General features: G+C 38.6%; 1 protein-coding gene and 1 long non-coding RNA gene across 4 annotated transcripts in view; one reads left to right on the top strand and one right to left on the bottom strand.

Annotated features, from left to right (window-relative positions):
• Positions 1–7,953: 7,953 nt before the first annotated feature.
• The window catches only part of LOC105003299, a 31,284-nt gene continuing 26,360 nt past the window's right edge, over positions 7,954–12,877 (bottom strand). The window contains exon 4 of one of the 2 annotated variants that reach the window (XR_827094.1): positions 7,954–7,989. This is a non-coding gene — a long non-coding RNA (uncharacterized LOC105003299). The other variant, XR_827096.1, reaches the window with a different exon arrangement.
• LOC105003298 (interferon-induced guanylate-binding protein 1-like) overlaps positions 8,294–12,877 on the top strand; it is a 13,995-nt gene continuing 9,411 nt past the window's right edge. For both annotated transcript variants that reach the window (XM_010860354.1, XM_010860353.1), the window contains exons 1-2: positions 8,294–9,343; positions 11,446–11,645. In XM_010860354.1, the coding sequence (XP_010858656.1) occupies positions 11,456–11,645 (190 nt within the window). In that variant the 5' untranslated portion in view covers positions 8,294–9,343; positions 11,446–11,455. The remainder of the gene's footprint in view (positions 9,344–11,445; positions 11,646–12,877) is intronic.

Below are 12,877 nucleotides of genomic sequence, written 5' to 3'. Positions count from 1 at the left end.
TCTTCTTATTTAACTTATATGCAGAGTTACATCATGAGAAACGCTGGGCTGGATGAAGCACAAGCTGGAATCAAGATTGCCTGGAGAAATATCAATAACCTCAGATATTGATGACAGTAGATGACACCACCCTTATGGCAGAAAGTGAAGAAGAACTAAAGAACCTCTTCATGAAAGTGAAAGAGGAGAATGAAAAAGTTGGCTTAAAACTCAACATTCAGAAAACTAAGATCATGGCATCTAGTCCCATCAATTCATGACAAATAGATGGGGAAACAGTGGAAACAGTAAAAGACTTTATTTTGGGGGGCTCCAAAATCACTGCAGATGGTGACTGCAGCCATGAAATTAAAAAACTCTTACTCCTTGCAAGAAAAGCTATGACCAACCTAGACAGCATATTAAAAAGCAGAGACATTACTTTGCCAACAAAGTCTGTCTAGTCAAAGCTATGGTTTTTCCAGTAGTCATGTATGGATGTGAGAGTTGGACTATAAAGAAGGCTGAGCACTGAAGAATCCATGCCTTTGCACTCTGTGTTGGAGAAGACTCTTGAGAGTCCTTTGGACTGCAAGGAGATCCAACCAGTCCATCCTAAAGGAAATCAGTCCTGAATATTCATTGAAAGGACTGATCTGAAGCTGAAACTCCAATACTTTGGCCACCTGATGTGAAGAACTGACTCACTGGAAAAGACCCTGATGCTGGGAAAGATTGACGGTGGGAGGAGAAGGGGACAACAGAGAATGAGATAGTTGGACAGAATCACTGACTCAATGGACATGAGTTTGAGTAAACTCCGGGAGTTCGTGATGGACAGGGAGGCCTGGCATGCCGCAATTTACGGGTAACAAACAGTTGGACGTGACTGAGAGACTGGACTGAACTGTACTGACTTTCATCTCAATGAGTGGGACATTTCATGACATCAGGAGACAGAAGGCAAAGAGCTTGATGCTCTTAAAGACAGTGCTATGCAGCATTCATACATTCCCACATCTCATTCCAGTCTTTTGCCTAAGGTGGGGTAACTTTTGTTGTTGTTCAGTCGCTCAGTTGTGTCCGACTCCTTACGACCCCATGGACTGCAGCTCACCTGGCTTCCCTTTCCATCACCAACTCCTGGAGCCTACTCAAACTCATGTCCATCGCATCAGTGATTCCATCCAACCATCTCATCCTCTGCCTTCCCCTTCTCATCCTGACTTCAGTCTTTCCCAGCATCAGGGTCTTTTCAAATGAGTCCGCTCTTTGCATCAGATGGCCAAAGTTTGGAGCTTCAGCCTCAGCATCTGTCCTTCCAGTGAATATTCAGAATTGATTTCCATTAGTATTGACTGGTTTGATGTCCTTGCAGTCCTGGGACTCTCAAGAGTCTTCTCCAACATTACAGGTCAAAAGCATCAATTCTTCAGCGCTCAGCCTTCTTTATGGTCCAACTCTCACATCCATACATGACTACTAGAAAAACCATAGCTTTGACTATATGGACCTTTGTTGGCTTAGTAATGTAAAAAGTAATGTCTCTGCTTTTAATATGCTGTCTAGGTTTGTCATGGCTTTAGACAGTCATTCAGGCCATCCTGGAGCCCATGTCAGAGGAGCTGTCTTGTCCAAAGGTGCCCCATGGAAAGATCTATTTATATTTATAAAACTATGATTTTATAGTTCAAAATAATCACTATCACTTAGAGGCTTATTTTCCATTTTTTTCCCTGGGATGAATGCAGACTTGGGGGACCAGGATTTGTGTATTTGGGGAGTTCACTTTCAGTGATGCATAAATAAAGACTCAAACTGAATCATGTCACTGTACAGTAGAAATTAACACACTGTAAATCAACCTTACTTCAATATCTTATTTTTAAAAAATAGAATAATTTAAAAATGAATATTTAAGTTTCTGAAATCTGTCAAATCTTCAAACATTTTCCTCTCAGCTTTCAGTTTTTCTTCTTCTGATAATCATTGAATGTTAGCATGAGCAATAATTTTGGAGAAACTAAAACTGTAGGAATGTAAGACACTCCTCTGTGTTGAACTAGTGAACTGAATTGCACAATCCAATTACTCTTTTACTACATCTGTTGTCTTCTGGATGGACATAGATGGGAACTGTGCCATGGAATCTCTGTGCTCTTTGGATCATCAACCACTTTGCCCAGAATATTCTGAGTGGATGACAAGACATTAAAAGTGTTAATTCCATTTTCAGCAGTATCTTGGTATAAAGTTGACTCTTTGGCAATGGCATAATATGAACCAACACTTAAATATTAGAGATTCATTTTTTGTAAAACTGTCAAAAATAGAGTCTTAAAATGACAGATGAATCAAGAAAGATTTTGACCTATGGCCAATTCATATTGATGTTTGGCAGAAACCTACAAAATTTCTGTAAAGCAATTATCCTTCAGTTAAAAAATAAATAAAGTAATAAAAAATCTTGACATGGAGAAAATTCAGGAACCAAATTTCTAATTTAAAAAATTAAATATACCCATTTCCTTTGGCATGTGATGACATGCAACCAACCACATTTTTTATGGAAAATCTGTCTCTTAATATGAGTTCATATCCTCTCCTTCCCAATTTGAAGTATTAAAATATATTCTTCTTTTAAGATATCATGGTGAAATTAGAGGATCCATATTTTAAACAGTCCATATTTTGGGGTATTCAAGGTGGGACGTGCCGCGGCTTTCCTGCAACACACCTGCGTATGTTTTACTGGGATCTGTAAACCAAGGGAGTAGGAGGGGAATAAGCAAATAGACAGAGGTGGGATTCTAGGGGTCAGCCCTAATCTGCTGTAGTCATCTAGCAGCTTGTGGAGAAAGAGTTTGAAAGATGTGCTGGGACATGAGTCATGGACTTCAAGACAGGTAGAGTCTTAAAGGTTATTATTAGGCTTGACCAGAGCTGTGCTAGAGGACCATCTCTCTGATGGCAGGAGGACAGAATAAAGTGGATATTAGAGATAGAGATCAAAAGGCTGTTGCTATGGATTAGAAGGCATGATTGATATAGTTCTAACACTGAAGGCTTATGTGAAAGGGTCATTCAGGGATTCAATTTTCTTTCAGTTTGATATCCTGTACCCACTAAGATATTTTGCTTACCTACAAGGTCAGAACTTGACTACTGTGAAATCTGTAATTCAGACAATAAGAAGGGAAACACAGGTTGGCCAAGTATAGGCTCAGCATTCTACAGCTCCATTCCACAAAGACACACATGTGCTTCTGCTTATATTCCACTTTCAAACTTAGTCATGTCCAGACGTAGCTGTGAAGTGCTGGAAAAATATAATCTCTGCTATTTTTCCATTAGCTCACTTGTAGAACAGAATCACACAATATTTAGAGCTGAAAGGTACACAATGCATGTGTGTGCTCAGTTGCTCAGTTGTGTCCAACTCTTGGCCACCCCATGGACTGTAGCTCACCAGGCTCCTCTGTCCCTGGAATTTTCCAGGCAAGAATTTTGGAGTGGGGTGCCATTTCCTCCTCTAGGGGATCTTCCCAACCCAGGGATCAAACCCACGTCTCTTGCATCTCCTCTGGTGGCAGTCAGATTCCTTACTACTAGCACCACCTGGGAAGCCCCATATATGAGCATGGCCACTATTAAAAAATAGGAAATAACAAATATTGATGATCATATGAAGAAATTGGAGCTCTTGTGAATTGTGAGTGGAAATGAAAAATTATGCAGCTCCTATGGAAAACTGTACAGTGAGTCCTCAAACAATTAGAGTTATTGTATGAGCCAGAAATTCCTCTACTGGGTACATGTCCAAAAGAATTAAAAGCAGTATCTCAAAGAGAATTATTCACACTGAGCATTTTTCACAATAGTCAATAGGTGAAAATAAACCATATGCTCGTATCCACAGATGAATGGGTAAAAAATTGCTGTAGATACACACAAGGAAAATGTTAGCTTTAAAAAAGAAAAATCTTGCCACATGCTATAACATGGGTTGACCATGAAACCATTATTTTAATTAAAATAGCCCAGCTACAAAAGCGAGCAATACTTTCTGATTCCACTTACATGAAGTATGTTAGATAGTCCAAACTCATATAAACAGAAGGTGAGACGGTGGTTGTGAAGGGCTAGGGTAAGAGGGTAATGGGAAGCTGTTCAGTGGGTATAGAGTTTTGGTTTTGCAAGATAAATAAGCTCTGGAGATCTGTTCCACAATAATGTGAATATAATTAACATTTAAATATATTTAATTTGTACACTTAAAACAGTGTAAAATTTGTTATTTTTAATTACAAATAAACAGGAAAAATAATAAGGCAAATTCTAATTTGAATTTGAAAAGAATGATAGAAAACTACACAATAATACTGAAAGACTAAAAAATGGTTTTAAATCAAGTAGTGATCCATACTCAAATATAAAAACAATTAACTAAAAATAGTATTTATAAGTCATTTGTATTTTCCTGTTATATGTGACATAATCCCAATTATGGAGGAATTTCACAAAGTGATCTTAATTTTCACTAATAATTTGTGGGTAAGACCAAAACACATATGCCAAAGAATTCACTAAATTATTGAAACAACATATAAATGATGATTATTTGAAGTGTTTTACTGAGTTTGCTAGGATGAACAGGCAGGACAGAATAGATGGTCGAGAAATAAAGTTAAATATTAATTAGAACTATCAGGCTATTTTTAAAAATACTTAAAATTCAATCTATTTCCTATAACTAACCTAAAAATAAATTCCTCATGGGGTAAAGCTTTAAGTGTTCTAATCTGAGATCTTGAGACTACTATGTGGATAATAGTGCTCCTCCCTCCTATCCTTTCCATTCCTTTCTTTTTATTATTTGAGTACAAGTCAATCTCACCCACTAGATTAAGCTGTATTTAGGGCTATGACTATGTCTAATTGATCTTTACACACCCATCTGCACCTAGCACAGGTGCACACAAGTACATATGTTTCCTACACATACACATATATTGCAGACTATTTTCTCATGTGCTGTCTTGATTCCTTTGTATATGAGACTTAGTGCCTCCAGCTGAATAACATCCCTGGTATTGAGTACACTAGAACAGGCCACATGAAGTTTTTCACATGTCAAGCACTTTAATATAAAAACATTCCAAACCTAAAATTCAGAGTCTGTTTTATGGAAACTAAAATTTGGACAGCATTTGAAAACATTAAGCATTTATACACATACAAAGTTTAATGCAATAATACTAACCTGCAAATTAACTTGATCTGTGGCTATTTTTAGAATAATGTAAATATTCTAGAGACTGCAACTCCACATATACAGGAAAGTGAGGAATTACAGCTTCCTCCTAGCCAGCATTTAGAAAAAAAATGTCCCTAGGAAATATTTCAAGCAGCTTGAGAGACACACACGCACACACACACACACACACACACAAAAACAAACACAAAACTGCACGTAACCCATTGTGCTAATCAGGAAGGAGCTGGTTTCCTAACATCTAGTCCATTTCTGAGAAACTAAGCTTGCTTTTGCTTTTGACTGGCATGTGTTCAATAGAACAGTTGCAAGCTGGCCTTAACTGACAGAAGAAAGTGCTGTCTCATAAGAAAAAGTAGAGGAGAGTCAGAGACATTTTACTTTATAACATCACTACTCGGAATGTCACAGTTAGTATAGTGAGTGAGACAACAGCACCACAGTGTTTCAGTGCACTTTTGCAAATACAGAGCCATGGCAGGCAAAGGGTGAGGGGGATTGAGTTACAAACCTCCGTTTATATAATGCATAAACCACAGTAATGTAATATACTGAATAAGCTGTATGGTCAATGATACTTTAATAACTTTGCAAGGGGACTGATGGTTACAGATTTATTGTGATGATCATTCCATAATGTAGCATATGTCAAGTTATTATGTAGTACACTTGAAACTAATGTAATATTGTATATCAACTGTATTTCAATCAAAAAGTTATTTTATAAAATGTAAGAAAAATATATCAGCATTCAGTTCAGTTGAGTCACTTAGTTGTGCCCAACTCTTTGTGACCCCATTGACTACAGCTTGCCTGGCCTCCCTGTCCATCACCAACTCCCAGAGTTTACTCAAACTCATGTCCATTGAGTCGGTGATGCCATCCAACCATCTCATCCTGTCTCGTCCCCTTCTCCTCCCGCCTTCAATCTTTCCAAGCATCAGGGTCTTTTCCAGTGAGTCAGTTCTTCACATCAGGTGGCTAAAATATTGGAGTTTCAGCTTCAGAATCAGTCCTTCCAATGAATACTCAGGACTGATTTCCTTTAGGATGGACTGGTTGGATCTCCCTGTGGTCCAAGGGACTCTGAAGAGTCTTCTCCAACACCACAGTTCAAAAGCATCAATTCTTCAGCACTCAGCTTTCTTTATATTCCAACTCACATCCAAACATGACTACTGGAAAAACCATAGCCTTGACGAGACGGACCTTTGTCAGCAAAGTAATGTCTCTGCTTTTTAATTTGCTGTCTAGGTTGGTCATAACTTTCCTTCCAAGGAGTAAGCGTCTTTTAATTTCATGGCTGCAGTTACCATCTGCAGTGATTTTGGAGCCCAAAAAAGTAAAGTCTGTCACTGTTTCTACTGTTTCCCCATCTATTTGCCATGAAGTGATGGGACCAGATGCCATGATCTTAGTTTTCTGAATGTTGAGTTTTAAGCCAACTTTTTCACTCTCCTCTTTCATCAAAAGGCTCTTTACTTCTTTGTTTCTGCCATAAGGATGGTGTCATCTGCATATATGAGGTTATTGATATTTCTCCCGGCAATCTTGATTCCAGCTTGTGCTTCTTCCAGCCCAGCGTTTCTCACGATGTACTGTGCATAGAAGTTAAATAAGCAGGGTGACAATATACAGTACTCCTTGACGTACTCCTTTCCCTATTTGGAACCAATCCGTTGTTCCATGGTCCAGTTCTAACTGTTGCTTCCTGACCAGCAAACGGATTTCTCAGGAGGCAGGTCAGGTGGTCTGGTATTCCCATCGCGTGAAGAATTTTCCATAGTTTGTTGTGATGTACACAAAGGCTTTGGCATAGTCAATGAAGCAGAAGTAGATTTACATATACATAAAATATGAAATATATAATTTTAAAATGTAAGTAACAAATAAATGCTTTACATAAGCATTTTAATATTTCTTCTACACTTAAAGTTAGCAAATGGTGTTGTTACTCTCATATTTGAAATTGTTTTATACTTAGTCACATATAATACCCATTGAGCTTATACTGTCAGTCAAACTGTGTTTTAAGTGCTGGAGATACAACAGTTGACACAAGGAGTCAATGCTTTTATGAACCTGAATTTCAGGTAGTCATCAGTTCAGTTCAGTTCAGTTCAGTCGCTCAGTCATGTCCGACTCTTTGCGACCCCATGAATCGCAGCACGCCAGGCCTCCCTGTCCATCACCAACTCCCGGAGTTCACTCAGACTCACGTCCATCGAGTCAGTGATGCCATCCAGGCATCTCATCCTCTGTCGTCCCCTTCTCCTCCTGCCCTCAATCCCTCAGGTAGTCATAGGGAAAAGTAAAAAGAACGAAAAAAAAAAAAACCAGGATGATAGGATGGAGATTAGCAATCATAGAAGACCTCCATGAGAAGATACTATTTAGCTGAGACCAGTAGAACAAGAAGGAACCAGTCTTGCCAAGACCTAGCATAAGACAGGTTCACATGCAGCAAATTGTTATACACAGATTGCTAAGACAAGAGCAACCTGAGTGTGTTCCAACAAGTGAAAGTGCAAGTGTTAGTCACTCAGTTGTGTCTGACTCTTTGTGACTCCGTGAACTGTAGCCCACCGGGCTCCTCTGTCCATGTGATTCTCCAGGCAAGAATACTGGAGTGGGTAACGATTCCCTTCTCCAGGGCATCTTCCCAACCCAGGGATTGAACCCAGGTCTTCCACATTGCAGGCAGTTTCTTTACCATCTGAGCCACCAGGGAAGCCCTTCCAGCAAATGGAAGACCCAGATAAATCGTATTTTTCAAAGCAAGTTGAAGTACTTCTTACCCAGAGACACTTTAAAAGATAATAGCAAAGAAGAAAAGAAAATAATTTAACAAATAGAATTATTTGTTAAATAATAATAAAACAAAATAATTAAAACAAATAATTCTATTTGTTAAACTTCAGACACTGGCTTCCAGGTGGGGAGAAACACCAATGTACCATGAGATCAGAAGAACTTATAAATATTTCCCTTCCTCCTTGAATATCTCCCTTCCTCCTCACTTTCCTATTCCCTCCTTCAGAAGCCCTGTTGAGGAGGAGAAAAAGAAGAGTTTAAGGGCAAATACAGTTTCAACTTCACATCCCACCTCTACAATGTGCTTAGTGAATTTGACCAGGCATATTATTTACCCTCCCTCAAGGCTTCTTGTTTTTTCACTGTGAGATGGAGACAAGACCACTTATTTTGCATGATTATACTCAGGACTGAATTAGACTTGTAAAATGTGTGCCCTTAGAACAATCAAGAAATAAAGCTGTTACTTCTACTGCTATTCACTGAACAGACAAGGAAAGGCAATATATTGAAGAGGTTAATCAGGAGGGGTTGGAAACAAGAATGATTTGGTTCAGATTATTTACAGTGCTCTAATATGAGACAAGATATTAAATATTTCTGTGTCTCAGTTTCTATAAAATGGTAGGGAAATGTCTGTTATGAGATATCAATATTTAACCCATGTAGAGCCATCAGCACAGCGCATGGAACATGTGTGCAACACAGGGAACTCCTTTCTGCCTGGGCAGTTGGTATTAAGTTCCAGGGGCTGTGTGTTCATAAATATGTAAGATGTGTCTTTTTCTTCACTTATGGCATGTATAAATGAGGAGACAGGTCCACTGTGTGTCCATTATTTAAGAAAATTAAACCTAAAAATTAATATGCTTCCTCTTCTAGGTTTCCTAAACTGATCCCCAATTCTGAGACACATTCCATTATACTTAAGTATCTAATAGACACTTTTCAAAATATTAAATGATCTCTAAGATGTCTTTCAAAAAAAATAATGTGAAGGTTCTAGTTGAGAAATTATGTGAAACCCATCTTCCCTCATACTAGGATAGCTGCCAAAAATTCCTTTTATGGTTGTTGAGTCATTGCTTTGCTTTCAGTACAGTGCTTTCAGTTTCATATTACTCTAAAGCTGTTAAAGAGTTGCTTTACTTCTGTCTGGTTGCTGAAGGAAAGCAAGCAAGGTCTAGGATACGAGCGGGTGAAACAGAAGTCTAAACATCTAGTGAGAGACAGAGAAGTTGCAGAACCACTCCAACTAAGCTGAGAAAAAAACAGGTAAGAAGTTAATTTTTTCCTCAGAGCATCTTTCTCTCCTGTGCTAAAGGAGCCCTGCTCTGGGAGAAGGAGACCATGATAAGATTAATGCAGGGATGGGAAGGGATCTGCAAGAGTTCATTAGTTTTCTAAAAAATGATCAGCATCGAATAATGCAGGGAACCCAAAGCTGGTGCTCTGTGAGGACCTAGAGGGTTTGGATGGGGAGGTAGGTGGGAGGACAACTTGGCAGCAGAGGGTATGTATACTTATGGCTGATTCATACTTATGTATGGCAGAAACCATCACAATATTGTAGAGTAATTTTCCTCTAATTAAAAATAAAATAAAAAATTTTTTAAATGAACAGCATCAAGACAGGCTGCAGCTCATCCTGACATGAGACACAAGGTTGGATGACATCCTGGTGTTATCAAGTGGCAGCATGTCCTGGGTCGTGACTGTGCTTGTGTGGAATTGTTGGGCTAATCTGATAGCTTGAAATGAATGAGTATTGCCCTTCTCTTTGCTGATGTCGTCTGTGTTGACTGGGGCACAGTTATATTACCAATGTCTTTATTATATTTGTTCAATACTGATTTGACTGCAGTTAAGAAATTGACAGGGTGACAAATATGTTATTTTCATGAGAAGGAAATAATAATAAATGAGATGTAGTGGTAACAGCCACCTGACACTCTGAAGACAGAGAAAATCCTGAAAATCAAAGTGAAAGATACAGACTCATGAAGACACCATATTCTTCAGCCCTACTTGTGAACTTTGTTTCAAAGTGGACTTCTTACTTTAGAAATACCACAGGTTTCACTACATTCAATTTCTTGGTGCCAACTCGAGGATGTCTTATGTCTTAGGAGCAGAATTCAACCTCACTACTTTACTAAAAAGCTTCCTCTTTAAAGACTTTACCATGGTGCAATGCTAAAGGCACCATCATTGTTTACTTTGCCCTCTCTGGGCTCTCAAGGAGTTATGATCTTGCCTTCTAGAAATTCTTCTGCTGATTTCCTTGACTTGGCACTAGCTCCATTTATCACCTATCCTGACAGCTCTCTCTCTCCTTTTCAGCTTCCCCCCTCCCTTTTTGCCTCCCCATCCCTCTCTCCTTACTTCTACCCCTCTTCCTTCTCCACTTCTCTTCCACAACATGGGGAAAAAGAACAAAACAGAAAACTTAGAATTGTATGGCTGGAAATATAGCTAGTTCCTTTCAACAACTTTCTTCTCTAGCTCTCCTGATATGCTTCCTGATCTTTTAATCTTTATTTCATTTTCCTTTTTCCCTTACACACACACACACACACACACACACACACACACACACACATATATATAAACAATTTTCAGCAACATGTAGTATTTGCAGTTGTAAGGTTTACCCCCATGTTGTTGTAGGCTATTTATTCTGAAGGTAATAAATTTTAACTTTCCTATCCCTTGCTTCCACAAGCCCATACCAAGGTTTTGGAAGGGTCTTGAGCCATGTGTTTCACAAGGTTACATATTTTTTATAAAACTTGCTAAAGTAAGTTCCACTTCTAGAATAGCAGTGTGAGAAGTTCTGTGGACACTTATTCCAGTAGAAATAAGGAAAACTCATGAGAAAAACATGCATTTCAAATCATTAGAAATTGTTCAGAGATATATATATCAAGCAATGAACATTTATTCATGAAATTCTTTATTCATAGTAAGAATTAGTGAATAAATAAATAGCAAATCTCTCATACATAGTAAGTACAACAAATCTCTCTGAATCCTATTCTATTTTACACTTATTGTCTAGTATAAATTTTTAAATGAGAATCCAAAAGGAAAGATTTACATGTAAACTAAATGGAAGATTTTGTGCATGAGGGTGGCTGAATGTTGGCTGGTAAGTCATTGTCATATCAATATTTTTAATGGACTACTCTGATTGGACTTCTGTAACTTTCTAAAAGGAGGCAGATCTTTCTCTCGTCTCTCTCACTGTTGACAAACAACTTTTGGCCATGTTGGGGGATTCTATGATTTCTCCTTCTGAATGCAAAATAACCTCATGAAAGTTCTTGATCTGTTTAGACTGGAAATTCTAATTCATCCCATATCTTCCCTTGCAGACAAAGGGACATGGCCTCAGAGATCCACATGCCAGGCCCAGAGTGCCTCATTAAGAATATTAATGGGCCACTGCTGGTTAATCCAGAAGCCCTGAAGATCCTGTCTGCCATCAGGCAGCCTGTTGTGGTGGTGGCTATCGTGGGCCTCTACCGCACAGGCAAGTCCTACCTGATGAACAAGCTGGCTGGGAAGAACAAGGGTGAGTGACACCAGCAGAGCCCAGCCAAGTCCCTTCTGTCCACCCACACTCCCTGCGTGCAGCGCAGTGATGTGAGGAAGGGAAGTGAGAGACCTGGGAGGAATATTGAAAGCTAACTTTCAGTCCACAGTTATGTTCTTATCATCACTATGACCTGAAAGAATCAGCTCACCACTCTTTACACTTTGCCTTAGTTTCTGTTTTAAAAGCATAAATTGTTCCCTTCCTAGAAAGACTAATGTGGTAATAAAAATAGGTAATGTATATAACAATAAACTACAAGACTCTTACAAAGATATTCATATAGTAAGAACATTTTCCACTGATCTTTAAGATTTAAAAAAATGTTTAAATTTGTATTGGCTATCCTTTTTTTTTCTTTTCTTCAACTGTTGTAAGATATATATAACATAAAACTTACCACAAAATTTATCACTGTAACCGTTTTTAAAAATTCTGTGGTATTAAGTTAATTCACACTGTTGTGTAAACATCACCAACATCCATCTCCATAAACTTCCTCCAACAGGAATTCTGTATCCCAATAAACAATAATGCCCCAACCACCTTAACAACCACTCGTCTATATTGTATATAAATTTGACTGGTCTCATACAAGAGGAATTAGACATGAGTGTCCTTTAACGATTGGCTTATTTCACTGAAGATTATGTCTTCAAGGTCCAACAATGTTGTAGCATGTATCAAATTCTCTTCCTTTTAAAGGCTGAATAATTGTATGTGATACTAATTTGTTTATCCAATCATCTAGTTGATGGACATTTGGACTGTTTCCTTGTTTTGGCTACTGTGAATAATGTTACTAAGAACATGGGTACACAAACATCTGTTCATGTCCTCACTTTCACTTTCTTTATACACCAAGAAGTGGAACTGCTGGATCATATGACAATTCAGTGCTCATTTTTTAAAGAAATGGCCAGACTGTTTTCCACAGAAAAGTGAAAGTGGAAGTCATTTAGCCATGTCCAACTCTTTGGGACCCCATGGATTGTAGCCTGCCAGGCTCCTCTGTCCATGGAATTCTCCAGGCAAGAATATTGGAGTGGGTAGCTGTTCCCTTCTCCAGCAAATCTTCCCAACCTAAGAATCAAACACTGTTCCCTTCTCCAGCAAATCTTCCCAACCCAAGAATCAAACCCAGGTCTCCAGCATTGCAGGCAGATTCTCTACCAGCTGAGCCACAAGGGAAGTCCCATTCTGGTGCTTAC

The sequence above is a fragment of the Bison bison genome, unplaced genomic scaffold, assembly GCF_000754665.1.
Source record: "Bison bison bison isolate TAMUID 2011002044 unplaced genomic scaffold, Bison_UMD1.0 scf7180017864466, whole genome shotgun sequence".
Lineage (NCBI taxonomy): Eukaryota > Metazoa > Chordata > Mammalia > Artiodactyla > Bovidae > Bison > Bison bison.
Note: the sequence above shows the minus strand (reverse complement) of the source record. Positions and strands in the feature narration are given on the sequence as shown.